Source organism: Lolium rigidum, chromosome 5, assembly GCF_022539505.1.
Source record: "Lolium rigidum isolate FL_2022 chromosome 5, APGP_CSIRO_Lrig_0.1, whole genome shotgun sequence".
Lineage (NCBI taxonomy): Eukaryota > Viridiplantae > Streptophyta > Magnoliopsida > Poales > Poaceae > Lolium > Lolium rigidum.
Genome location: NC_061512.1, coordinates 255,622,233 through 255,649,820, shown reverse-complemented (window position 1 = coordinate 255,649,820; position 27,588 = coordinate 255,622,233). Strand labels below are relative to the sequence as shown.

Genomic DNA, 27,588 nt, shown 5'->3' with positions numbered 1-27,588 from the left:
GCTGGCCACGCGGCCGGCTCGCGGCAAAGGCCGGCCGAGGAGCAGCCGGGCGGCGCCGTGGCCGGGCTGGTCCGAAGCCGGCTGGCTCTAGGTCCTAGTCGGCCCGGCTACGGCCGCCAATGCGTGGGCTGGGCCGGCTTCTACAAGCCATATCCGGCCGGGGTTTGTACCTCGGACCGACTCGAGGCTGGCGAGTCTTGCACTAGAAGGAACCGGGTTGGTGATCCGGGTTCCCAAAGTCCACGCCGACTTCACCTTCCGTAAAGCGCGGGGCACTCGTGGAGCAATAGTGCCGCGCGCCGGACGAGGCCATCATGGTCTACGTTGATCCGTGCGGCTACGGTGGGCTGATGGCGACAGGGACACCTCCTCTCCATACCGCCGACCTTGGCAGCCGGATGGGACAGGCCATGAGGCCTCAACGGCTCCTGACGTCACTGCCTCGGGAAGGAGCGGAAGCCGGAGCCGGCCAAGCCGGCCAGTAAACTATAGGGTCTTATATGTAAAGTGCCGGTGCCTATATAAGCCGCACTACCCCCTCTCGTGCAGGGGATCGATCGATCATTCTCACCTCACTTCCACCCCTAGCGCTGCCCTGTGAGAGAGACTCTTGTCTTCCTTAGCCTCCCAGGAGCAGCCGAACACAGCTCAAGGAGCAACCTTGTATTGTGTGATCATCATATACACTCTAGCAGGAGTAGAGGTGTTACCTCCATTGGAGGGCCTCGAACCTGGGTACGTCGCCGTGTCGCTCGTCCCCATACCCGCATCCGGATACCGCCGTGAGATCCCTTAGGAACCTCCTTCGTTAGCCACCCTATGGCATATGCCGTGACGATACCACGATAGCGTCGAGAAGAGGGTCATCATCAGGATCTTCAAGTTCATATTCTTGGTTTGTTTTCCCTGTCGAGCAAAAAATGTGGTGGTCAACAAACAAGAAAAGAAAAGCAATTCCAAGGAAGGCAAAATAAACCGGGAACTTACTGACAAAGCGACGGTTTTGCGAGTCCAACCGCTTGAGGATCGCCTCTTCACGAGCAGCTTGTGCGGTTTTATGCTCGCTCAAGGCAGTTTCGGCGTCATGAAGCCTCTTCTGCAGATCTTCGACACCAGCAGCTTCTGCCTTGGCCTTGTCAGCCTCTGCCTTAGCTTTGCTAGCTTCAGATTCGGCCTTCTTGCGAGCCGCCTCACTTTTCTCTATTTCTGAGCAAGCGTGTCGGCAAGTTTGTTGGCCTCCGCAAGTTTTTCTGCCAAAATAGTCAAAAATAAGTCAAAAACACGACGACAAAGGAGCAAGAAGGCATGGGCAAATGAACGCAGGGAGTCAGTACCTTCGGCTTTGCTAGCGTACTCACGGTACCCAACGAATTGGGCACCGAAGCGAATGAACTCCTTAATCACAGGCTATCAAAGAAAGATAGAGAAAGAAAGTGTCGGTATGGGAAAAAATGCGATAGCACAAAGAAGCAAACAGAGAAAACATCGACAGTATCAGAAAGAACTTAAGGACTTACATCATCCAAAAGAGGAGTCGAGGAGCTACCCAATTGTAGGGTAGGCTCCGTGGTTGTTTCAACCCTTTCCCTTTTTGGTGAAGAGACAAGGGGGCTTGCAGGAGGAGTAGGAGCGTTGGTGTTTTGTTGAGGAGGCGAAGATTCTTCTCCTTCAACTTGCACCTCGGAAACAACTAGAGTATGCGACGTACTCGTTCGAGCAGTCGCATCAATAGCTGGCATTTCTTCCTCGTCACCACTACGATTAAATGGCGGCAATATAAGAAGCAAGATAGACAAAAATCCTCAAGTAGCAAAACAGTAACAAACAAAAGGTGACTTACGAGCTGATGAGGGCTTCAAGGTATGGATCGAAAGCTGCCTTCCGACGTGAAGGAGCAGCTTCTTCGGCTTTGGAGGTGCCGGAATCTTCGACTTTAGTCCTTTTACTTTTGTTCTTTGGAGAAACAGCAGGAGGAGGAGACTGTGCCGATGTAGTAGCCTCAGAGGCAGCCTCCTTTTCAGAAGATCCCGCAGATTTTCGAGAACCTGCGGGTTCATTCTCAAAAGAAGGGGCATCTTGGTTGTCATCCGTGACAACAACTCGTTCTTCGACTTCTCCACCTTCAGGAAGGGGAGGAAGCGAGACAAGATCTGGATGGTTCTATACAAAAACAAGAGGAGGTGTCAATAAAAGAGTTATCTAAAGGATGGCAAAACAAAAATAAGTCAGTCGACAAAGGTTACCTTGGGAAGCGCATTGGCGGCGCTATATGGTTTTATGCGACAAGACGAAGGGATAGGATCTTTCGAAGTTAGGGAGGAGATTTTCCGGACAAGTTTCTCTAAATCCTTGACCGATAAATCCACTGACAACCGATCCGCATCATTGTCGCCAGCATACTTCCAGAGAGGGTTTTTGCGAGCCTGTAGAGGCTGCACTCTGATTCTAAGGAAATACGCCGTGATTTGGATACCCGACAGCTCTTTGCCGCGAGTGTTTTGCAGCTCGTGGATGCGGGTCATCAATGCCTCCGTCGCCGCCTTTTCTTCCTCGGTAGCCTTTGCATCCCAGGAGCGGTGGCGATAGATTTTCTCGGCACCGTCAAAAGGAGGGATGTTGTCTTCAGCACATCCATGGTTCTCCTCACGGATGTACAGCCACTTCTTGCGCCACCCTTGAACTGAGTCAGGGAATTTGACATCGAAATATTCGACATCAGGGCGAACACAGATAACGACGCCGCCTATGTTATAGGCGACATTGGGAGAACCATTGCGACGACAGAAAAAGATGCGCTTCCACAACGCCCAGTTAGGTTGGACGCCGAGGAAGGATTCGCAAAGGGTAATGAAGATGGAAATGTGGAGGATAGAATTGGGCGTGAGGTGGTGAAGTTGCAGTCCATAAACGAAAAGCAACCCCCGAAGAAAAGGGTGAATGGGAGCAGAAAGGCCACGGATGAGATGATCGACGAAACTAACCCGATACTCCATTGGAGGGGTTGGGTAGCTCTCTTCGCTGGGGAAGCACAGCGCCTTGGGCTTTTTGCTGATCCCCAGTTTCTTCAGAAGGTTGATGTCTTGGGTGGAGATTTTGGATCTCTCCCACTCAGCGCTTCCCAGATCCACGGAAGCCATCGTTGATTCTGGCGTGCTGTGTCTAGTCAATCTACGCGGTGGCATTAACAATGGCGCAGGAGTGCAGCTTGAGAGAAGATGAGCTCAGGGAACTGTGGGGCGCAAGAGGAGTTTTAGCAGAGGAGAGCAGAGGAGCGGCGCGAGCGGAAGTGCTGGAGGAAGAAGAAGGAGACCTTAAATAGAGGTGCGGCAAAGCGGCGTACCGTTGGATGGAAAAAGTGTGCGGCAGATGATGTACACGTGGAACAGGGGTAAGAAGTAATTTCACCCTGGAGGAGTTACAGTGCGTGCGCCAGGAAAAGCGGAGAACGTGTGTCCCCCACTTGCACGACGTGTCAACATGATGCGTAATTTGGGCCCGCAAGGCAGCGAGAGAGAACTTCTCGCGATTTCAGGAACTGCAATCGTGGCTATCGTCAGCACTAACGTCATTTTAGCAGGAGAAAAATTTGACTTAACAGCTTCATAAAAAAGGCGACAGCAAAAAATATTGGAGAGCCTTTGATCAAATACAAGTTTTTGATCAAATGCTCGGGGGCTACTTTGGAAAAATGAAAAATTTGAGAAAGACAAAATAGAAATGGCGTGAGCCTATGATTAAATACAAATATTTGCTCATAGCCTCGGGGGCTACTCCCATCGGGAGCGCTGTTCGCGCACCCGAGAGATTTGAAAATTTCGGCAGAAGAAAAAATATAGCGGCATAAGGTGTGGAGCCTACACCCAAGCACAAGTCCTTGGCTGTAGACTCGGGGGCTACTCCCATCGGGAACGCTGTTCGCGTGCCCGATGAAATTATAAAAAAAAACATAGAAGAACAAGAGAGTATATTTCGAGTTACAAGTAACTCTACATATACTCCCATCGGGAGAGCAATATAAGTCATCCGTTGACTCAATAAAATGTGCCATTCCAACAGCCGAATAAGCACTCGACAATATATTCTCAGAACGCCAAAGTTGCGAACAATTTCCGAATGCCGCAAAACTTTGCGAAGGTAAGACCCCAGATCCGTTCTGTGTGGCGTGGCGCCGTCTCTGACGTCGGTTTGCTACTTTTATCCGTATCAAAAGATACGAAGAAAAATCCTAACGGACGCGTTAGGTACCCGATAAATATGACTGGGACTCGACAGAATGGTAAGACCTTAAGCGGCACCTGTCGAAGTTTACACCAGTATCCCGAGATCATGTCCGGGGACGTGATTTTGAAGTAGGTTTTTGCGGATTGCCACTAGAGCAGTTAACTAGTACCTGATCCGTCAGATGAACTAGCCCCAACTACTATTATCCCTGTACAATATAGAAATTCATATGAAGAAATATATAGAAGTTTAAAGTTGTCGAGTAAAAATAAACAGTGGAGATTTTCCCTGACTCTACGATTCAAGCAAAATCTCGGGGGCTACTGACATAGGCATCCCCAATAGGCCTGCCGAAGATAGTACCCGGGGTTTACTGAAGGCCCACGACTCGAAGAATAAGAAGATTCGGAAGCCCAAGTTGATATTAAGGAAAGTTAAGAATTGTATTAGGAGATGATGTTTGTAATCTTGCGGGATGAGTTGGAAACCTTCCCGGACTGCGTAACTTGTACAATACGAATCCCTTGGCTCCACCTCCTATATAGGGGGAGTCGAGGGACAAAGAAAGCATCGAATCATTGTTTCTCAAACCCTAGTTTTCATAATCGTCGAGTACTTTTCGGCTGAAACCTTCGAGATCTACTTTCCCTCTACTTCCAACTAAACCCTAGTCTACAACCCGTAGGCATTGACAAGTTAATCCCTTGTCAGTAACCGGTTGTTCCTCACCTTGATACACCTTTCCAATTTTGTTGTGAGTCTTTGACTTACTTGTGAGCTTTCCTCTAACCCCCACAACATAGTTCTTGTTTTAGTTGTAACCATGTCTAGTGGAGAGGGGAACCAACTACCGATGACACGGCACCAACATTGGATAGCTACTCAAGCCGTCAACAAGAGTATCCATGACCTCACGGCAAGGATCGATGAGACCGTCGCACGCTATGAAGAACGAGCTCAAGTGCAAAGAAGGGACCTCAATGTCCAAGTGCAAGACATCCATGACAATCTTGATGCTCAAGGCCATGATATGAGGGCAACACTTGCTACTCAAGGTCAACAAAACATGGCGAGCATGAGAAGGCAAGAAGAAAGGTTGGCACGCCTTGAACAAGCTATTGCCAACATCACCAACAACTGAAGCCAACACTCAAGGTCTTCGCGCTCTCATAGTTCAAGACACCGAGCTTCATCTTCGTCTTACCATGCTTCTAATGAAGACCCACACCACCATAATGTGGATGCTCAAGTACTTCAACAACAAGCTCGAGATGTGGAGCAAGCACGTGCTCAACTTGAACAAGAGAGACTACAACAAGCAAATCGCCAAGCTCAATTCCAAGAAGAACAAGAACGTCTTCGTCATGATCAAGCTCTCCTTCATGCACGTGAGCAAGAACGTATTCGCCATGAAAAAGCGGCACGTCAACAACAAGGGCAACCGCGCCCATCTCAAGTGGCCAATGCTCAAAGGAACCCACCTCATGACGCCGAACAAGAAGTGAACCAAGAACGGCAAATCATCAATATTGATGATCCGCAAGATGATGGCACAAGAAGAAACTATAGGGATAATAGAAGACACAACCCTCTCAATTATCGAGCTCATCAAGCACCTCATGCTCATCAAGGTGAAGCAAGGCACCACAATGAAGAAGACGCCTCAAGTGAAGCTAGTGTCATGCCACACCCTCGGCAACCTCATGGAAGGCGTCCTCCTCTTCCAAACCGCCACAATGGGAATGAGGATCAACCTCAACAACCTCGCAACCATATTGAGGATGAAGATGATGCAAGACCACCTCCTAGACGCAATGACCGTAATGAGGAAGAAATCTTTGGGAAGCTCAAGTTCACCATGCCCAAGTTCCAAGGAGAGGAAGACCCCGATGCATACTTATCTTGGGTACTCAAGGTTGACAAGATCTTCCGCATCCACAACTTCTCTGAAGCAAAGAAGGTGGCCATGGCATCACTTGAGTTTGAAGGATATGCAAATGTTTGGTGGGAAGAAGTAAACAAGAAGCGTGACAAGGAAGACTTAGAGCCCATTGACACATGGGAAGAGATGCAAGAGGTCATGCACAAACGCTTTGTGCCCAACCACCACAAACGTGACCTCTTCAACAAGCTCACTCAACTCAAGCAAAGCTTCAAGTCCGTTGAGGAGTACTACAAGGAGATGCACATGACCATGATGAGTGCCAATGTGGATGAGCGAGAAGAGCAAACAATGGCAAGATTCTTGAATGGATTGAACATTCCCGTCAAGAGGATAGTAGAGTTCTTGCCTTACACCAACATGGTTGAGTTGCTTCATCAAGCTACAAGAGCCGAGCGCCAAGTGCGAGAAGACTTAGCAAGTGCAAAAACAAAGTCCTTCTTCGCCGCAAGAAATGCAACAAACACCTCCTCAAGCCTCAAAAACACAAGTGCTATTGCCTCCAAGGATCCTCCCAAGCAAACGAAGAGTGCCTTCAAGACAACAAGCTTCAAGCCGGATCAATCAACTATATGTCCTCCAAAGCTTCCACGGGATCTAGTAACATCACTTGCTTCAAGTGTGGTGCTCAAGGACATAAATCCTTTGAATGCAAGAACACAAGAGTTATGATAACTCGGGATGATGGAGATGTGGAGTACTTGAGTGAAGGTGAATATGAAGCCTTGGTACAAGCCGCAACCAGTCATGAAGATGTTGACTTGGAAGACCAAGAGCAAGTCCTACGTGTGCATGATGCAAGCCCATCACTTGTGGTGACCAAAGTGTTGACAACCCATGCACTCCCCAATGAAGACCAAAGGTGCAACATGTTCCAAACAAGAGCCGGAATCAATGGCAAGTCAATAAAGGTTATCATCGATGGAGGGAGTTGCCACAATCTTGCAAGCACCGAACTATGCTCCAAGCTCAACCTCACACTCCGGAAACACCCCCACCCTTACCATGTGCAATGGCTAAGTGACAATGGAAACGTCAAGATACAACACACCGTCACCATATCCTTCAAGATTGGCGCCTATGAAGACACCGTTGATTGTGATGTAGTACCCATGACGGTGTGCCACATGCTACTTGGTCGCCCTTGGAAATATGACAAAAGAGCAAACCATGATGGCTACACAAATGCCTATAGCTTCAAGGTCGGCGACAAGACATTCATCCTACGCCCAGTGACTCCTAGCCAAGTAATTGCGGACAATGCAAAGGCTTTAGCGAGGGCTAAGGAAGCTACTATCACTAGTGAGATGAGTGGTGAGAGAGTGACCCACCAAAAAGAAAGTGAGCGCCACAAGCCATATGTGAGTCAGATGAAGAGTGTCCTCATAGCTACCAAGAGTGAGATGAGAGAAGTGCACCACAACCCATCCACCAAATTGCACTATGTGCTCATTTGCAAGGGGCCATCCTTGGAGACTAACAACTTAACAAAACTTCCTTTGTCTTTGTTGTCTCTTTTGAAGGAGTTCCAAGATGTCTTCCCCGACGAGCTTCCTCATGGACTACCACCGCTTCGAGGGATCGAGCACCGCATCGACCTCATACCGGGCGCCCCTCTACCAAACCGCGCCGCCTACCGCACCAACCCCGAAGACACAAAGGAGATTCAACGCCAAATACAAGACCTCCTCGAAAAAGGGTATATACATGAAAGCTTAAGCCCTTGTGCGGTTCCCGTGATTCTCGTTCCTAAACCGGAGGAGTCGCAACGAATGTGTATGGATTGTTGCCCCATCAATGCCATTACCGTTCGATATCGCCATCCCGTTCCGCATTTAGATGACATGCTTGATGAATTATGTGGTGCCACGATTTTCTCTAAGATTGATTTGCATAGTGGCTACCACCAAATCCGCATGGCAATTGGTGATGAATGGAAGACGGCATTCAAGATCAAACTTGGTCTCTATGAATGGCTTGTCATGCCATTTGGTCTTTCAAATGCTCCATCTACTTTCATGCGTCTCATGAATCACATCTTGCGACCTCTCATTGGAAAGAGTGTGGTTGTCTATTTTGATGATATTCTCATTTATAGTAAAAATCTCGAGGACCATGTGCAACATGTGAGAGAAGTCTTATGCATCTTGCGCCGTGAAAAGCTTTTTGCAAATCTTCCCAAGTGCACCTTTGCACAAATCAAGTTGGTTTTTCTTGGATTTGTGGTTTCCGCCAATGGGATTGAAGTTGATTCTTCGAAGGTTGAGGCCATCCACAATTGGCCCACTCCTACAAACGTTGGTCAAGTTCGAAGTTTTCATGGACTTGCCGGTTTATATAGACGCTTTGTGAAAGATTTTAGCACCATTGCTTGTCCTTTGAATGAACTCACGAAAAAGAATGTTGCATTTGTGTGGGGCAAGGCCCAACAAAAAGCTTTTGATGAGTTGAAAAAGAGACTTACCGAGGCTCCACTTCTTGTTCTTCCGAACCTTTCCAAAACTTTTGAGATCGAATGTGAGGCGAGTGGACTAGGTATTGGTGGAGTTCTTATGCAAGATGGAAAACCCATGGCATACTATAGCGAGAAGTTGGATGGCGCACGCCTCAACTATCCTATATATGACAAGGAACTTTATGCTTTGGTTCGTGTTCTTGAAGTTTGGCAACACTATCTTTGGCCAAAAGAATTTGTTATCCACTCCGACCATGAGTCTTTGAAGTATTTGAAAATTCAACACAATTTGAACAAACGACATGCAAAATGGGTTGAGTTCATTGAGTCCTTTCCATATGTAATCAAATACAAGAAGGGCAAGGACAATGTTGTTGCGGATGCTCTTTCCCGCAAGCTCACCCTCTTACTCACTCGTTTGGATGTCCATGTTTTGGGTCTTGATGAAATCAAAGACCTCTATGCCTCCGATACCTTATTTGGCCCAATTTTTGCAAAGTGTTCTAGTCAAAGGGGCATTGATGATTTCTATTTGCACCAAGGATTCTTGTTTAAAGCTAACAAACTTTGTATACCCGAGTCTTTTCTTCGTAAGTTGCTTTTGCAAGAGTCACATGGTGGTGCTCTTATGGGACACTTTGGGCGAGACAAGATGCTCTCCATGCTATCTACCCATTACTATTGGCCAAGAATGAAGCGAGATGTGGAGCGCCTATGCAACCGTTGCACGACATGTTTACAAGCTAAGTCTACAACCAACTCTTATGGTCTTTACACACCGTTGCCTATTCCTTTTGCCCCTTGGTACGATATAAGCATGGACTTTATGCTAGGATTGCCTCGAACCAAATATGGTCATGATTCAATTTTTGTAGTGGTTGATAGATTCTCCAAAATGGCTCATTTTATACCATGCTCCCGAACGGATGATGCTTCACATATTGCCTCCTTGTTTTTTAGGGAAATTGTGAGACTCCACGGTGTACCAAGAAGCATTGTTTCGGACCGAGATGTCAAGTTCATGAGCTACCTTTGGAAGACACTAATGGCCAAGTTCAACGTCAAGCTTTTGTTCTCCTCATCCTCACATCCACAAACCGATGGCCAAACCGAAGTGGTGAACCGAAGCCTCTCCACACTACTACGAGTCCTTGTCAAGAAGAATTTGAAGTCATGGGAATATTGCATCCCACATGTGGAGTTCGCCTACAACCGTGCCAAGCACTCTACAACAAGGAGAAGCCCATTCATGGTGCTCTATGGGTTTGAACCACCTACGGCGATCGACCTACTTCCTCTTCCGCTACATGAACAAGTAAACATGAACATCGACAAGCGAGCCCAATACATGAAGACACAAGGGCAACAATCGAGGAACAAGTCCTTTGGCAAGCCACTAGACTCAACATGAAGAAGAAGGCAAGGATCTTCAAGGAAGGAGACTTAGTGTGGTTACACCTTCGCAAAGACCGCTTCCCTCAAGAACGAAACTCCAAGCTCAAGCCCCGAGGCGATGGTCCCTTCAAGGTCCTCAAGCGCATCAACGACAATGCCTATGTCATCGACATACCAACGTCCAAGTACTTGGTGAGAAACACATTCAATGTGTCCGACCTCTCACCATACCATGAAGATGAAGAGCCCATAGAGTCGAGGACGACTCTTTCCCAAGGGGGGGGGGGGGAGATGATGTAGCCCCACCCAAGGTCGACACTACATCAAGACCGACAAGCCCTCCTCGTGGCCCAATGACAGGAGCTCGAGCCCAAGCCATACACCAAGAGGTGAATTCGCTCCTTTCCACGTATACATTTGATACCTCTTTGGATGGCATGCTACTTCATGCAAATACCTTGTGTTCAATCAGGTACATCGGTCAAGACGCAAGCCATGGCGACCAAGCCAATGGAGAGGGAGCTGGAAATGAAGAAGATGGAATCCCAGCGCCCCAGCCGGAACTTCCGCCCCCCAGGACCGGAACTTCCGGCCAGATGCCTCCCAGATGCCCTCCAGCGCTGATACGTCTCCAACGTATCGATAATTTCTTATGTTCCATGCTTGTTTTATGATGATACACACATGTTTTATACATACTTTATGTCATTTTTATGCATTTTCCGACACTAACCTATTAACGAGATGCCGAAGAGCCAGTTGATGTTTTCTGCTGTTTTTGGTTTCAGAAATCCTAGTAAGAAAATATTCTCGGAATTGGATGAAATCAACGCCCAGGATCTTATTTTTCCACGAAGCTTACAGAAGTCCGAAAGGGAAACGAAGTCGGGCGACGAGGCGGCCACACAGTAGGGCGGCGCGGCCAGGCCTGGGGCCGCGCGGCCCTAGCGTGTGGGCCCCTTGTGGCGCCCCCTGACCTACCCTTCCGCCTACATAAGCCTTCGTCGATAATAACTCCAGTACCGAGAGCCACGATACGGAAAACCTTCCAGACACGCCGCCGCCGCCAATCCCATCTCGGGGGATTCAGGAGATTGCCTCCGGCACCCTGCCGGAGAGGGGAATCATCTCCCAGAGGACTCTTCACCGCCATGGTCGCCTCCGGAGTGATGTGTGAGTAGTTCACCCCTGGACTATGGGTCCATAGCAGTAGCTAGATGGTTGTCTTCTCCTCTTGTGCTATCATTGTTGGATCTTGTGAGCTGCCTAACATGATCAAGATCATCTATTTGTAATGCTACATGTTGCGTTTGTTGGGATCCGATGAATATTGAATACTATGTTATGTTGATTATCAATCTATCTATGTGTTGTTTATGATCTTGCATGCTCTTCGTTACTAGTAGAGGCTCTGGCCAAGTCGTTACTTGTAACTCCAAGAGGGAGTATTTATGCTCGATAGTGGGTTCATACCTCCATTAAATGCGGGACGATGTGACAGAAAGTTCTAAGGTTGTGGATGTGCTGTTGCCACTAGGGATAAAACATCAATGCTATGTCTAAGGATGTATGTGTTGATTACACTACGCACCATACTTAATGCAATTGTCTGTTGTTTGCAACTTAATACTGGAGGGGGTTCGGATGATAACCTGAAGGTGGACTTTTTAGGCATTGATGCATGCTGGATATCGGTCTATGTACTTTGTCGTAATGCCCAATTAAATCTCACAATACTCATCATAACATGTATGTGCATTGTCATGCCCTCTTTATTTGTCAATTGCCCAACTGTAATTTGTTCACCCAACATGCTATTTATCTTATGGAGAGACACCACTAGTGAACTGTGGACCCCGGTCCATTCTTTTACATCGAATACAATCTACTGCAATTCTTGCTCTACTGTTTTCTGCAAACATCATCATCCACACTATACATCTAATCCTTTGTTACAGCAAGCCGGTGAGATTGACAACCTCACTGTTAAGTTGGGGCAAAGTATTTTGGTTGTGTTGTGCAGGTTCCACGTTGTCGCCGGAATCCCTGGTGTTGCGCCGCACTACACTCCGCCGCCATCAACCTTCAACGTGCTTCTTGGCTCCTACTGGTTCGATAACCTTGGTTTCTTACTGAGGGAAAACTTGCCGCTGTACGCATCACACCTTCCTCTTCGGGTTCCCAACGGACGTGTGCTTTACCGTCACAAGCAAGCGCCCAAGATGAAGCATCCAGCCGGAACTTCCGCCCCGAGCGACCAGAACTTCCGACCACCGGAACTTCCGCCCAAGTTCCGCCCTTGTTCCGGAAACACGTCAAAACAACACTGGATAGTGCTGCAAGGAAATCGACAGTTTCCGGAACTAGGCCGGAACTTCCGGCCCTCAGGACCGGAACTTCCGCCCAGATGCCGCCAAGATGCTGTCTACAGGGAATCCTGCCGGAACTTCCACCCAAGACGACCAGAACTTCCGCCCGACCGGAACTTCCGCCCCCTGAGGCCGGAACTTCCGCCCATACGTGTTTCAGCACCAAAACTGGCCGATTCAGCAAGTAACTTACCCCTTCGCCCCACCAACTATAAATAGCCTTGTTGGCTCAGATCTGAGATTAAGACTTGATGTAAGAGAAAACATGAGCTATGCTCCTTCCCGCAGGAAACCCTTCTAGATCTACCAATCTACGAAGTTATCTACTCTTCTAGGTAGTTGATCTCTTCCATTCTAGGAATTCTAGTGTTTTGGATCTTTTGCTTTTGCAATTCTATCTATTTGCACTCTTTTCCTCTTTGGAACTCTATCAATTGCTATTGCCAATCTTTTGTGAGGGATTCTACTCCTTGTGGGTCTTTTTCTTGCAATTCCATTGGATTGGTGTATCGGGCCAACGAAGAACAACCGGTTGTGTGTGTGTGTGTTGCGTTTGTATCTTCGATCCACCCCGCTTTCCACCCACGTTCTTCGTGTTCTTCCACCTCCCCCACGAATCCCATCCAAATCCGTGAAGATCGGGCACACCCTTGGGCTTAGCCCTTATCAAGCATGCACACCCAAAAACTTTTAGAAAGTTATAGTCAGGTGGCTCATGGAAGTGAAGCTCAACTGGAGACGTCATACTAAGAAGACGTGTGGGCAAGCGATTGATGAGATAACATGCAGTAGTGAAAGCATCGCTCTAAAAGCGAAAAGGCACAGAAGCATGAGCTAACAGGGTGAGACCAGTTTCAACGATGTGGCGGTGCTTGCGTTCAGCGACACCGTTTTGCTGATGTGTATGAGGGCAAGCAACACGATGAGCTATCCCATGAGTCTGAAAGAAGGTGTTGAGGTTACGGTATTCACCCCCCAATCCGACTGTACGTGAACAATTTTAGTTTTGAGGAGGCACTCAACATGTGCCTGGAACTGAAGAAAGACAGTAAACACATCAGACTTACGCTTAAGTAAATACAGCCATGTAAAGCGACTATAAGCATCAATGAAACTGACATAATAATTATGACCATCGGTCGAAGTTTGGGCATGGCCCCACACATCCGAATACACAAGTTCAAGAGGAGCTGTAACTATATGAGTAGACTCAGAAAAAGGTAAATGATGACTCTTGCCCTGTTGACAGGCATCACAAATTGCTGGTGTTGTAGTACTAGACACAAAAGGTAGATCATGGCGACGGAGCACATGGCGAACAACTGGGGTAGCAGGATGGCCAAGGCGAGCATGCCACTGTGAGGGGGCGGCACGCACACCACTGAAGACCCGAGGGGCGGTAGGAGCGGCGGGGGCGGCAGGGGCATCTAGCACATAAAGACCATCACGACTCCGACCTCTAAGAAGCACGTCCCGGGTAACTCGGTCCTTGACAAAAAATGAAACGGGTGAAACTCAACAAAGACATTATTATCAATGGTAAGCCTTTTAACCGAAAGAAAATTACGAGTGACCGAGGGAACACGAATAACATTACGAAGATGAACATGTCTAGAGGTATGTGAAAGAAGCGATGCCTGGCCAACATGGGAGATGCGAATACCTGTGCCTTCGGCAGTACGGACTTGGTCGTGGCCGGCGTAGGTCTCCCGAGGGTTGAGCCTAGAGAGCTCATGTGTCAGGTGATCAGAAGCACCAGTGTCCATGTACCAAGTCGCATCGACGGGATAGGTTGTAGTAGACCCGTGTGTATGAGTCGCAAGGGCAGCTTGCTTCTCATTGTCGCTACCGTCGTTCCCAATGCCCAAGAAGTCCTGCTTGAAGCGGCGATGACAGCGGGAGGCGAGGTGGCCTGCAATGCCATAGAGCTGGCAGGGTGCCTTGGTACCGCATGTGGTGCACACCCATGACCGGCCACGTCCACCCGTCGTGGTCGCGGGGCGCGGCTGCGAGGCCGGCTGCTTGGGTGGCTGCGGAAGAGACCTGCTGAGCGGGCGAGGCTGCTGCTGGTTGCGTCCGCCGCGGTACGCAGCATTGGCGGATGCGTCAAAGGATGGACCATCCGGGCTGCGAGCTCCGAGGCGTTGCTCCGTGTTTAGGAGACGTGCATACAGATCATGGGCACTAATCGGATTAGTACTATCTCGCCCTTCAACGTTCTCCACAAGAGATTCATAGTCCTCGCCAAGACCCTTGAGGATATACCCGATGAATTCAGAATCACGAAGGGGCTGACCAATGGAAGACAATATATCAGCCAGCTCTTTAGCCTCATTGTAGTAAGCCGTCACAGATTTATCTAGTTTCTTGAGATCACCAAGTTTATTGCGAATGGCCATGGACCACGCCATGGACTGAGAAGAGAAACTGGCATCAAGGGTACTCCAGGCCTGGTGCGAGGTGGCAGCAAAGAGGACCATGCCCGCCACAGTCGGCATAAGAGAAGACTGGATAGCGCTGAGAATAGCCTGATCCTGCGCCGTCCATTGCCGATGAGCCGGGTTTGGGAGTGCCATAGGTGTACCATCAGGATCAAGCACATGCACCATAGGCGGTGGACACAGGACGGTGCCATCAACATAGCCGTCAAGGTAGTAGCTGCGCAGAAGGGGGAGCACTTGAGCTCGCCACACCAAGTAGTTATCGGGGTTCAACTTGACTGTCACAAGGTGTGCCAGATGTACGGGCGACGGATCACGCACGGGTCCAGCCTCATGGGTGATAGGAGCAGGCGGCACATAGGCAGCCGAGGGCGTTGCCGAGGCCGGAGGTGGGGAGTGGACGCCATAGGCCATGGGCGGGGCGCCGTAGAAAAGGGGCTGCCCATAGAGTCCCGCACCATACGGTATGGGTGACGTAGCCAGGGCAGCGGTTGACGAGGGGGCGGGCGCCGGAGCAGCGACGAACGGGGCCAGGGCAGAAGTCCCTGGAGCCTACGTGGGGGCCGGAGCAGTCACGCCCAGCGACGAAGGAGGGACCGCGATCGGTCCGGCCACGCCGGGGGATGGTGAAGCGGCCGACAGAGGGAGCGTCCCGACCACGGCGGGCACCGACGTGGCGGCCGAGGCGAACGGCCACGTAGCACGAGGGGTGGCACCCATGTAGAGACCAGCCGAGGTGGAGATCGGGGCGCCGCTAAGCGGTGGCGGCGTGCGGCCGTCGAGAAGCGCCGCAAGGAACGGCGACACAAGGGGCCGCGACGAGGAGGAGGCCATCGCGGCGGTGGTGGAGGTGGTCGAGGCAGCAGGGAGCATCGCGGCGGCGGCCGAGGAGGAGGCGGCGGCGCTGGTGTTGGCAGCGGAAGATATGACCTAAACCTAGTCTGATACCATGTGAAACAAAGGATTTGGGGAACGCTCGACACCCAATAGGGTTGGCGTTGGTTTATATTTATAGTGTACAAGAGTACAAGAGTTACAATACATGTACATATACGGAAGCTATTATATACAGTCTAACAGATCTCGGCTCCGTGCGCCACGGCGTTGGTTGCCGGGGGTGGCCCCGTAGGCTGCGGTTCCCGTGGTGGCCGGTGAGTCCTCTGCGCCCCCTTATGGACTTCTTCGGTTTTGGGGGGTGGCGGCGGATGGCTCATCAACGGATCTATGGTCGGTGGCGGCTTCCTCTTTCCATCGATGAGGTCGACTGGCGGGCGGCGGCGAGGGGGCCTACCGTTCTGCCTAATAAAGGTGGTTGTCCTAGGGTTCCTCTCGTGCCAAGTGAAGACCGGTCGGAAGCTTCTTTCCACTGGGCTGGCTAGATTGTCGTGTTCTGGAAGATCCTCCCGGTGAAATTCATTGTGCGATCAATGCCTGAAGATTAATGGATTGGGTATTTTCGGTCGGGCGCACCCATGTTTTTTATCTGACCGTTATGTTTCAGAGGGAGTGCTTCGAAGCTCTGCTGACTGTTAATATCATGGAGCTCGTTTTCTTTCCATGGTGCTGGTGGAGAAGGTCAGAAAAGCCGAGATCAATGGAAGAGCAATTGTGGTCAGATCTTGGTGGTGAGGTGGAATTGGCTTGGAGTTTCGTGTCTTCAAACAACGACTTGTATGTGGGGGCGACTGCACATGAGAAGTTCAGGGTTCTATCTCTCAGGGCGAAATTCAAAGGTCTGGCCTTAATTGGTTGTGCCTGGCAATGTTCTTGTTGAAGACATTGTTTTGATAGGGAGGACTTTCTTCAGGGTGAAAACCGGACGACGACAACGTTTGGGCATTGTTTTCTTCTTGAAGACGTCGCTTATGGAGAAGCTGATCCTCTGGTGTTGTCTTGGTGGTGTCAGGTTTTCGATCTCTATAGTGGGACTTTTGTTTTTCTGTAATTCTTCTCTATTTTTTTTGGCTGCTTGGATATAATGTTGTTGCAGAGGCTACATGTAATTGTTATCTCCATGATATTAATATATGCTCTTTCGAAAAACTTGTGCGAGGATATCCGGGGAGAAGCCTTTGATCAAGTAACTAAAAACTGCTTGATCAGGGGCAAGCCACACAGCATAGGCACCATTAGTAACTGCAGATTTCTGTTTTTCAGCATCTTCTTCAAGGTTTTGCGGCGGCGGGGCGTCAGAACCATCGAGCAACCCCATGGCTTGGGCGCCTTGAATCGCAGGGAGAGCTTGCATCTTCCAAAATTGGAAGTTGTCTCTTGTAAGTTTCTCTGTAGAAGGCGCCCAAGGGCGGCTGCCATGGCCGTCGCAGCAGCTGCAGAGGAGGAGGACGACATGCTTCAACCGATCTCGACCGGCGACCTTGGACGGAAATTTCTGAGACCGATTATAACCCTAATCCTAATCCTAATCCTAACTCTAATTGGCGACTGGGACAATGATCTCTGGTACCGATCGTAACCGGCCGCAGGGACTTGAGAATTTTGGACCGATCGTGACCGGCGCGTACGTCTTGGACAAGGACTTCTGGAACCACGCCGATCGTGATTGACTTAGATGAAAGATCAAAGCAGCAGCTGATCGTGATCAGCGGCGTGAAGGATTTTTTTTTTTTTTTTTTTTTTTTTTGAAATCGTGATCGACGGGAAATTTTTGGGAGAGTCGGCCGATCGTGACGGCGCGAATATCGCTAGACGTAGGAAAAGGCTAGCTCTACCATGTCGCCGATGTCGGTGTTGTGGGAGAACGATGCCCTCTAGTCCTCTACCTAGGCTCTGTTACGTGTTAATATAGCGTGGGAAAAGCCCCCACGATGACGTACAATAAGACGTATACGGAGTAATATACTATACCATAACCGATACGGAATACATGTCTAACAAGCATTCGATTATTAGAAGAGGCCGATGTGTACTCCTCGCAAAAAAAAAAAAGAGGCCGATGTGTACTTGGTATATCATCTTTCTTTTTCCGGTAAAGAGTATTAATTCTAGTACTTCATTATTTATAACAACAAGGGGATGTAGCTCAGATGGTAGAGCGCTCGCTTAGCATGCGAGAGGTACGGGGATCGATACCCCGCATCTCCAAATTTTTTTAATTCTTTTTGTTATTTTTATTAGGCAGCAACATATCTCGTGAGATTGATGAAAGCAGTATCACGTGATGGCACATCAGATTTCAGAGGAACCACTTAATATTCATAGAAATTTTCACAGAATCACATCTCCAACATATCCGGATTTTTTAGAACACAGCCTTCAGGCTGATTGTATGGGATCTTAATGTGTGGCTGCAAGTTTTTGACACTCATTTCCTTACCAGGGTACCAAAGGGGACTGAATTTTTTTTAATGAGGCAGCTTGCTAGCTTTATATATATATGTGATTTTAAAAAAATCACATCTCCAAATATTGTATTTCCTTCCATTGCTTACACAAATCCTTTTCTTGTTCTTTTCATGGTACAATTTCCAGCACAAGCAGCAGGCAGCGGCATATCTCGTCAGATTGATGAAAACAACAACTTGGCACAACAGATTTGAGAAAGAAACCAATTAATGTTCATGCAAATATTCACAAAATCACAAATCTAACATGACAGCAAGAACATGGCACATCAGATTTCAGAGAGGGGCCACTTAATGTTCATGGAAATTTTCACAGAATCACATCTCCAAATATTTTTCAATTTTTTTATTTCCTTCCATTGCTTCTTTATAGCCTACACAAATCCTTTCTTGTTCTTTGCATAATACAATTTCCAGCAGCAGGCAGCAGCATATCTTGTGAGATTGATGAAAATGGCAACATGGCACAGCAGAATTCAGCAAGAAACCACTTAATGTTCCTGCAAATATTCACAGAATCACAAATCTAACATGACAGCAGCGTACAAGGTAGAACCATTAGCTAACCCGAATGTATCGTCGTATCCAAGAAACAGTCGGAAATTTCATCTCAAAAAACAACAGACAGCAAAGCTGATCAGAGGGGGAGCATCAGAACGGGGCAGGGGATGAATTCAGCAAGCAAATTCCCGTCAACGTGCTTAGAGTGGATTGCTTCCATGCTAAGGACAACCAGGTCTAACTCCAGCTCATCTGCGACCTCTCCGATGATAGCCGTCGGCTTCTTTCCTTCTCCAAGGCGCTCCATCAACCCAAACTCTGTAAATCCACCTGGACAGAAGAATGGATATCAGTACGCCGTTACGAAAAGGCACCACGACTCAGAAACAAGCGGTGATGAATGATATGGGGATAACCTTCGGAAAGGTTATGTTTTCCTATTGGGTCTATAATGTGTGGTTAGAAGGTTTGGGTGGTTATCTTGCTGCCGTGAGCTGTCCGCTAATGTTTTGAGAACTTTGTAAGGCGTGGCTACAATGCCCTTCATACTGAAAATTCCTGTAGGTCGAACTGGAACTGGAACTGATGACTACATGGCTTGGAACTACACCAAAAACGGGATATTTAGTGTCAAGTCGGCATACCACTTGAAAGTGCAGTTAAACAGTGATAAGGAGCGAAGGGAAGGGTCGAACTGTGACGAGCATAAGGTTGGCTCGCCCTTTGGGCGGCAGATGTCCCAGGCAAGGCAAAAATCCACGTATGGAGACTCATCCAGAATGGTTTAGCGGTTGGCAAGGAATTGCAAAGGAGGCAAATTAAAGAGGGTATTAAATGTATCATGTGCAATCGCGAGGAGACGTTAATTCACAGGTTCTGGAGATGCCCGCATGCTGTGGCTATTTGGGAAAGTGCTCGCCAACTAACAGGGCTGCAACTTCGTGGCCCAGGTGATGTAGCCCGACCTACGTTCTTCGCTTCATCATGTGCTTCAACGACAAGAACCACACTCAAGCCCGAGGTCACGGAGGCATGGAAGAGAAGAAGGAAGAAGAGCGCCCGAGGTCGCCAGGAAGAGACGGCGCATGAAGCACGACTGCTCGGATTATCCGCCCCACTAAGGCGAGACAATCCGCCCCCCCTATGTGTCCAAGTCAATTCGGGCCAAGTCCCATGTACCCCCCTTGTATGCCTAAACTACCCCTCCTTAGTGGCTCCCTATATATAGGCTCCCACCTCCCCCTTCATTAGAAAGGAATGAACTTGAGAGAATTAGGCTCATGCCTCCACCATCCCTTTGGGATTAGGGAAACCCCCTCCTTAGATTACCATAATCTATTGTACAAGGCACTCCTTATATGATTAGTCTCTCACACTTGTGATTCTACCACCGGTCTCTCACTCGTGTGATTCCACCGATCGTATACCAATCTTCCTCTCGGGGATTCTACCGTGTGTCTCTCCCTTGAGAGATTCTATCGGGATAGTGGTTCGGGCTATCGGGAGTAAACCGGAATTGTATCGGGTTGTGTTGCGTGCGTTCGCGTGTGTTCATCGTGTTCTTCGTGTTCTTCCTCTCCCCCGCCTTTCCCTCGGTCAATTCGTGAGATCGGGCAACCCACGTGGCCTTAGGCCGCATCATATGGTATCAGAGCAAAGGTTGCCACGAATTTGACCCTCCAATTTCACCAATTTCACCCAAAAAAAAATTCCCAAAAAATTTTGCCCCAAAAAATAGCTCGAATTTGGATCTCTGGATTTGTTGAGTTTTTTGTGGTTTTGGTCCACAGATCTGTTGTCTTAGTGGCTGATCCACATCCCTGCAAAATTTCATGGTCAAATTCCTTGTATTTCGCCTCCAATCGACGGATTTGTGAGTCAATTTTCCGCCCAGTTCGTCCTCCTGTTCGTCCAGTTCGTGCTCGACCGGCACTGCCGGCCCGTTTCACCGGCACTGCCGGCCCACCAGCACTGCCAGCCAGTCCCGCGCGGCACTGCCGCTCGCCCATCCCCACCTCCGCTGCTCCAGGCCGCCGACCCACCTCCGTTGCTGCTCCGCCCAGCTTCCGCCCGCGCGCCAGGCCAACCACCACGCCGCCGCATAGCGCCTCCGCCTGGCCCCAGCTTCCGCTCGCCTCACGCGCCAAAAGCCACCACCAGCTGCACGCCCACGGGCCGCCCGCCTCCAAGCAAGCCCGCACCCCCTGCCTCCGCTCGATCTCCACGTCAGGCCACAACCACGCCCAAGCCCCGCGCGCATCCGCTCCACCTCCGCTCGCCCGCGCCTTGGGCCGCCTGCCGCCGCCACGGCAAACGCCACGCCGCCCCCAGCTCCAATCACCGGCCGGGCCGCCTCCAGCCCCAACGCCAGCTCCGATCAACGCCAAGTCCACCCCCTGCTCCGCTTGGTCAACCTGCCGGCCTCCAAATCGATTCACTCGCACGCAGCAAGCAGCATCACCACGCGCGCCCTGATTCCTCTGATTTCCACTCGCGCAAGAAAATTCTGAACCGGCACTGCCGGGCCGATCTGACCGGCACTACCGGCCGCAGCACCACGGCACTGCCGCTGGGAAAATACCGGCACTGCCGCCCCTGTATACTTCTGCGCATGTGCTGCTCAAGTTTCGTCTAATTCTGACCCATCTTTTTGCCCCAAATTTTGACAACTTTCCGGCACCCGTTTGACTCCAAATTTTAACATCATCCTCTAAATATTCTACATAGCCCACCTTTAATTTTTGACGATTTTTGGAGCCCAACTTTTGACCGCTCGTTTTGACCCAACTTTTCGGGCATTGACATATTTTGCTCGGTTTCCGATTTGGAGTGCATCGGTTGTCTATTCCGCTTCCGCGCCTACATCAACACCGCGACGACACCGTTGGCACCACGGATTCCGGCGCATCTTCGACACCATCGTCATCACCATCATCGCAAGTTCGTGTGCTTGACACCGCCTAACGTCAATAGGTATAACTTGCCTCCCCTATTCCTTGTAGCCCCATTCTTCCTTTGCGTACCTATCCCATTGAGAGTGGCTTTCCGAGCGTTGCGAAGCATTGCACAAGTGTCACGACCGTGAGAGGGTGTGTGTGCGTTGTGTTGAGCGAAGCTCCGAAGCAAGCTCGGTGAGAAAGATACACAAAAGAAGAAAAAGTGTGACATATACATAGAGAAAAAGAAAGTTTCTAAGCATAGAAAAAAAAGTGAAAAAAAAAAGAGAAAAGAAAAAAAAATAGAAAAGAGTGTGTGTCCACCGATACCGAGAAGTGCAAAGCTTGTGAGCACTAAGAGAGAAAAGAGAAGAGTGGCATTTGTGCAAATCTTGTTGCTTCTTTCTTGTGCAACCAAGCTACGGTCTCTCTTGTGTTGGCGTGACATCGAGCATATAGTCTTCGTTAGGACCATCTTTGTCACTTGCTCACTTCCTTGGTCGCGCTAACCCCATTGTTCTTCTTGTGTGTGTTTCCGTGTTTCCTTGACATAGATCACCACTTTTGACATTTGACTTTGGATCTTACCCACATTTGACAATAGACTTTTCCGTTGATCTTTTTCGTTTGCTATCCACCCCTTACCCACCACATATAGTGTTTCTTAGCCTTTTGCGTGTGCTTTGAGTGTGTGTGTGAGTAACCCCGATACATTTTAGCTTTGCTCTTGACTTGAACCATTTTTCCGATACTTTCTTGAAAGGTGGGATACTTGTGTAGCTTTCCTTCCACCACATACATATACACCTTCCTAGTGAGAGATATACATGATGACCCCACAAGAGCAAGCCGAGATGAGAGCATACTTCGCCGAGTTAGATGCTCGAGAAGCCCAAATGACACCCAAAGATAAAGCCGAGTGCAACGCATACTTCAAATACCTTGAGAGCAAGAGTGACACACACCATGAGTTGAGTGAGGACACTTTGATTTCTAACAACTTAGCCTCTACTCCTCTTGTGTTGTCTCCCTCTTTGCTAGGTTGCTCGTACATCGACGACGCCATCGCCATGGAGATGAGGGACTCCACTATATGTGAGATGAGCGACTCCACTATATGTGAGATGAGCGATTCCACCATATGTGAGCTTGAGTGCCTCCACTTCGAGAGCATGAGCGATACACCAAGTGAGATGAGAGTGGTAGTTGATAGGTCATGTGAGGCCATTTCAAGTTCTAACAACTTACCCTCTACCTCTAGTGTGTTCTCTTGTGTCTCATTAGGTACCATGGATGACGAGACGCCGATCATGGAGAAGATGTACATGGTGCATGAAGATGATGATATCACACCATGCTTACTTGAAGATGAACATGGAGGCCACATCGAGCCTACCTCTTCCACAACACCTACCTCATATGAGCGGGACTACAAAGGTACCTATATGGGTGTTGATGATGCCATGATCCCACTAGTGGACATGAAGATTGATGAGTGCATGCATGATCTTGATGATACAAATGCTATGTCATATGCTTCTTTCATTTTCCCATGTGATGCTTTGCTTGATACCAACATTGTTGATCATGTGGACTTGATTGCTTGTGATAACATGACCATGCCATGCTATGAGTGTTTCGATTTCTATCCTATTGCTTGCAATATGTCGAACAATTTCTCTTTTCCATGTATTGCTTGCAATGTTGATAATGATGCTTGTGTTGTGACAACCTTGCCGAACAATTGCTCTTTACCTAGGTTTGTCGACAACAATGATCAAATGTTGAACATGTTTTGTGCTACATGCTTGCAATATTCTCCCATTAATGCAACCAAAATGATGAACAATTTCTCTTTCCAATGCTTGGCTTGCAATAGTGTTAATATGCTTGTAAATGAGATTGCCCCCATAGCTCTCTCAAATTTTGGAGACTTTGCATATATCCATGTTGATCATGTTCCCATGTTTACTCCGCATATTCACCATATCTATTATGATGCTTGGCTTAACGCTAATGGTGATGTGCAAAAGAAATGGAACATCATGATGGATGATGTGTTCATATACCATGCACACACGTTCTTTGTTTTGCCTATGGTGTGTGTAGGTACCCAAAATCCAATGTCAACCTCGATTGAGCACGAGTTGACAAAAAGAGCTCTTGAGAGCATGATACAAGTGAGCTCCAATGAGTGGTTCTGCCGCACACTTCCACTACACAAGATCTCTCAATGAGAGCACACCGACACTTTGATAAGGTGACCTCCTTCTACTTGCGCCCTCTTCCTAAATACATTGAACTTTGGCTACGCTTTGATTGCTCCTTTGCTTTTCTTGTGCTATTCATAGGGCTCTTGACAAGTGAAGGGACATTCAAGCGTTGGTTTCATCTACCTCCTCTACACCTTCATGAAGACTCATCATCGAGGACGACTCTTTTTCAAGTGGGGGGAGATGATGTAGCCCGACCTACGTTCTTCGCTTCATCATGTGCTTCAACGACAAGAACCACACTCAAACCCGAGGTCACGGAGGCATGGAAGAGAAGAAGGAAGAAGAGCGCCCGAGGTCGCCAGGAAGAGACGGCGCATGAAGCACGACTGCTCGGATTATCCGCCCCACTAAGGCGAGACAATCCGCCCCCCCTATGTGTCCAAGTCAATTCGGGCCAAGTCCCATGTACCCCCTTGTATGCCTAAACTACCCCTCCTTAGTGGCTCCCTATATATAGGCTCCCACCTCCCCCTTCATTAGAAAGGAATGAACTTGAGAGAATTAGGCTCATGCCTCCACCATCCCTTTGGGATTAGGGAAACCCCCTCCTTAGATTACCATAATCTATTGTACAAGGCACTCCTTATATGATTAGTCTCTCACACTTGTGATTCTACCACCGGTCTCTCACTCGTGTGATTCCACCGATCGTATACCGATCTTCCTCTCGGGGATTCTACCGTGTGTCTCTCCCTTGAGAGATTCTATCGGGATAGTGGTTCGGGCTATCGGGAGTAAACCGGAATTGTATAGGGTTGTGTTGCGTGCGTTCGCGTGTGTTCATCGTGTTCTTCGTGTTCTTCCTCTCCCCCGCCTTTCCCTCGGTCAATTCGTGAGATCGGGCAACCCACGTGGCCTTAGGCCGCATCACCAGGTAACACGGTTCGAGGGCACCGGGAGCTGCATGGATGGGTCCTTGACTGGCTAGGGAAGCTGAATGATAAAGAGCTAAGCATCTGTGTGATGGTAATTTACCAAGCTTGGTTAGCTAGAAATGACGCAAGGGGTGATGTCCAGATAGCTGCTCCATCTGACATTGTGAGACGCTCTATTTTCATGATCGAGGAGTGGCTGGGTGTTGTGCAAGGCAGCGTCCGTGAATCCTCTAAGGTGGTGCAGCACTGGCAGCCACCGGTGTAAGGCTAATACGTACGGAGCTTTTTCGGTAAAGGAAGGATATGGTGGAAGCGGTGTGATTCTAAGGAATCATCATGGCAGTTTCGTTGCCGGGGAAGGCCATTTCTTCACCTCCATATCGGATCCTGAGCGTATCGAACTTCCAGCTTGCAAGTGAGCACTGATATTAGCAAAGGAAAAGGATATTCGGAAGGTGTGTTTGGAGTCGGATTGCCTTGGGGCGGTGACAAAGCTACGGAGCAGTGAAACTGATCAGTCTCTACATGGGCCATTGGTGGAAGAAATCAAGTCAATGCTGCAAGGCTTCGTTGATCACTCCATTAGGCATGTGCGCCGTACTGGTAATGGTGTAGCGCATCTTTTTAGCAAAGTTTAGCTGCGAGAATAAAGTGTGTAAGGTGTGGGCTGTTAACCCCCCAGACTTGGTTGTAAACCTCATGTCATCTGAGAGTGCCTTGTCTTAATGCAATGCAGCTCCCTTTTCTCAAAAAAAGAATAAGTGAAATGGTTCTAACCTTCAGAAAGGTGCCATCTAATGCTTGACATTTGAGTATCATGCTCTGGGAATGACTCCTTGGGCTTATCATCAATAACTGAAATGAAGAGTATAGATTTATAATGCAGCAGAACTTAAACTATGTCACTGAATATGCGCAATTAATTAAGCAAAGGAAGGGAAATGTTTCAAAGAAATTGAGATCATACCAACTACTGTAATGTTTGCACCATACTTCTTTGCTAGAGAAGTGGTTGTTGCTGCAGCCTGGTACATCAACAGCCATTATGGATAAGCGACTATTTCAAGTCTATACAGAGCAAGTAAAAATGAACGATAAAGTTAAAATGGTCAGCTAAGTTGTTCCGCTGAAGATTAAATCAAACTGCCCTGGAAATACCCATCACACGGCTCTCAAACCCAACCTGTGGTGGATCCCGGGGGACAAAGCAAAGTCAAAGCGCTTGATCCTTTGCCCCCGCTGCTGCGGATCAAGCAGCAACGCAGCTCGTGATAAGCTTAGCTTAAGCCGCTAACATTCCATCAATGTATACATATCTTCTACACACTCAATTATCAACGAAGTAACGAACAGCAAACTGATGAATATCGGGAAAGAGGAAACACACCTGTCTTGTACCTTCTGAGAGGTAAGGGTTGCGGTCAGTGATCGGAAGCAGAACATGCTTAACCTGGGAGAGGGCATCAATCGCTAAAGCACTTCCAGATTCGTTAACTTCAGCCCTAACTGGTACAGAACAAACAGGAAGCAAACGTCAGACAGCAGGTCTCAGCTCAACCATCCATCCTACCTCTTCGAACATAAACAACAAATAAGGACGCTTTCAGTTTTTCTTGGCAAGTGCTGTTAGCTTGCAGTTTGATTCCGAATCACCAGATTTCTACCTGCTAAGTACAGAGCCGAGGATGTTGAGCAATCCACTAACTTCAGTGCAGCAAACAAAGACTAATGCACTGTCAGGTACAGACATCTGAACATCGCAGCTAAATTCAGTGTACCTCGCTCCGAATCGAAGCGAAAGAATCAATCTTTGACTTGTTGAGTACACGTGGCAATTACGTTAAGCACGAGCTGGGCGAAGCATAGATACCTCCGAGCCGGGCTCCCCGGCGCCGCAGCGAAACGCCGCCCTTCCTGTTGACCGCCGTGAAGGCGGGGCCCGCGCGGACGCGGGAGGCCGGCGCGGGCAGGAGCGAGCTGGCGAAGGCCATGCGGGCCTGGAGTCGGGTTGAACTGGGGCGGGGGCGCGGGCGGCGGCAGGGTGGCTTCTGGACTGGCGTGGAAGGGGGGAGAGAGGACGGAGACGGAGACGGCGACGGACTGATGACGAGCGACTGTGCAGTTGGTGTCCTACAGCGGGGTGGGGCCCGGCCCGCTCGGCGACGACGCCGGATGGATAAGTTTCTCGTTCTTTTTTCCTTGCTCGCTAGCTAGGATAAACCTTTTTTTTTTCTCTTTCCATTCCATTTCCTGTGTTTTCCATTTGAATCTATGTTATTTTATTTTTTTGTCTATGTGCTCACGTTGTACTAATATTTTTCATCTAATCAGACCAGACAAAAAATCAAATAACAGAGTAGCGCTCTATTGGATCCTGATCATATGAAACTAGCTAAAATTTTCCTTTCATGAACGGGTATCCACCAACTCACCATCATATTAGGTTGTGAAAACTACACAAGTTTTTGACGAGAAAGGTCATGCAATTGATAAAGGCTCAAATTGCAATGGTGTCTATGGAGATGACCTGATTGGGATGATGGTAACGGTACGCATGTTGAAATTGGAGGCTCAAATCACACGGTTTATCACGATAGACATTCCAATTAATGGTTGGACCATCAATACCATCGAACTATTACATTCCATTGCTGAATGGCAAAAAGGGAAACTTTTTCTTACTGATGGACTGATCCTAGGAGTTCAAACTAACGGTTAGATGGTTGTTCGTGTGTGTGCTTATTTTCATTCCACACTTAAAAGCACTGAGCACTGATGAGATTATCGATGAAATTAAGATCTCCTTTGCTACAGG

The 27,588-nt window shown here is 48.6% G+C and overlaps 1 protein-coding gene and 1 non-coding gene across 2 annotated transcripts; one reads left to right on the top strand and one right to left on the bottom strand.

Moving 5' to 3' along the window:
- Window positions 1-17,852: 17,852 nt before the first annotated feature.
- On the top strand, window positions 17,853-17,925 carry TRNAA-AGC. Its single transcript has one exon. It is a non-coding gene; the product is annotated as a tRNA-Ala (tRNA).
- Window positions 17,926-18,660: 735 nt separating this feature from the next.
- LOC124652683 lies at window positions 18,661-26,770 on the bottom strand. Its single transcript, XM_047191722.1, has 5 exons — window positions 26,644-26,770; window positions 26,161-26,279; window positions 25,741-25,798; window positions 25,551-25,628; window positions 18,661-19,016 (listed from the first exon to the last, which is right to left on the bottom strand). Exons 1-5 carry the CDS (start codon window positions 26,762-26,764, stop codon window positions 18,823-18,825), a joined length of 570 nt encoding a protein of 189 aa, XP_047047678.1. The 5' UTR covers window positions 26,765-26,770; the 3' UTR covers window positions 18,661-18,822.
- Between the last annotated feature and the right edge of the window lie 818 nt (window positions 26,771-27,588).

Bases quoted from the DNA above. Each gene is read 5' to 3' on its own strand.
- LOC124652683 (XM_047191722.1), bottom strand. From the start codon at position 26,764: ATGGCCTTCGCCAGCTCGCTCCTGCCCGCGCCGGCCTCCCGCGTCCGC. The intron at 25,799-26,160 runs GTGTGTTTCCTC...TTGATGTACCAG, and splicing joins TCTCAGAAGGTACAAGACAG to GCTGCAGCAACAACCACTTC. The intron at 19,017-25,550 runs GTTAGAACCATT...TCTTCTGTCCAG, and splicing joins TAGATGGCACCTTTCTGAAG to GTGGATTTACAGAGTTTGGG.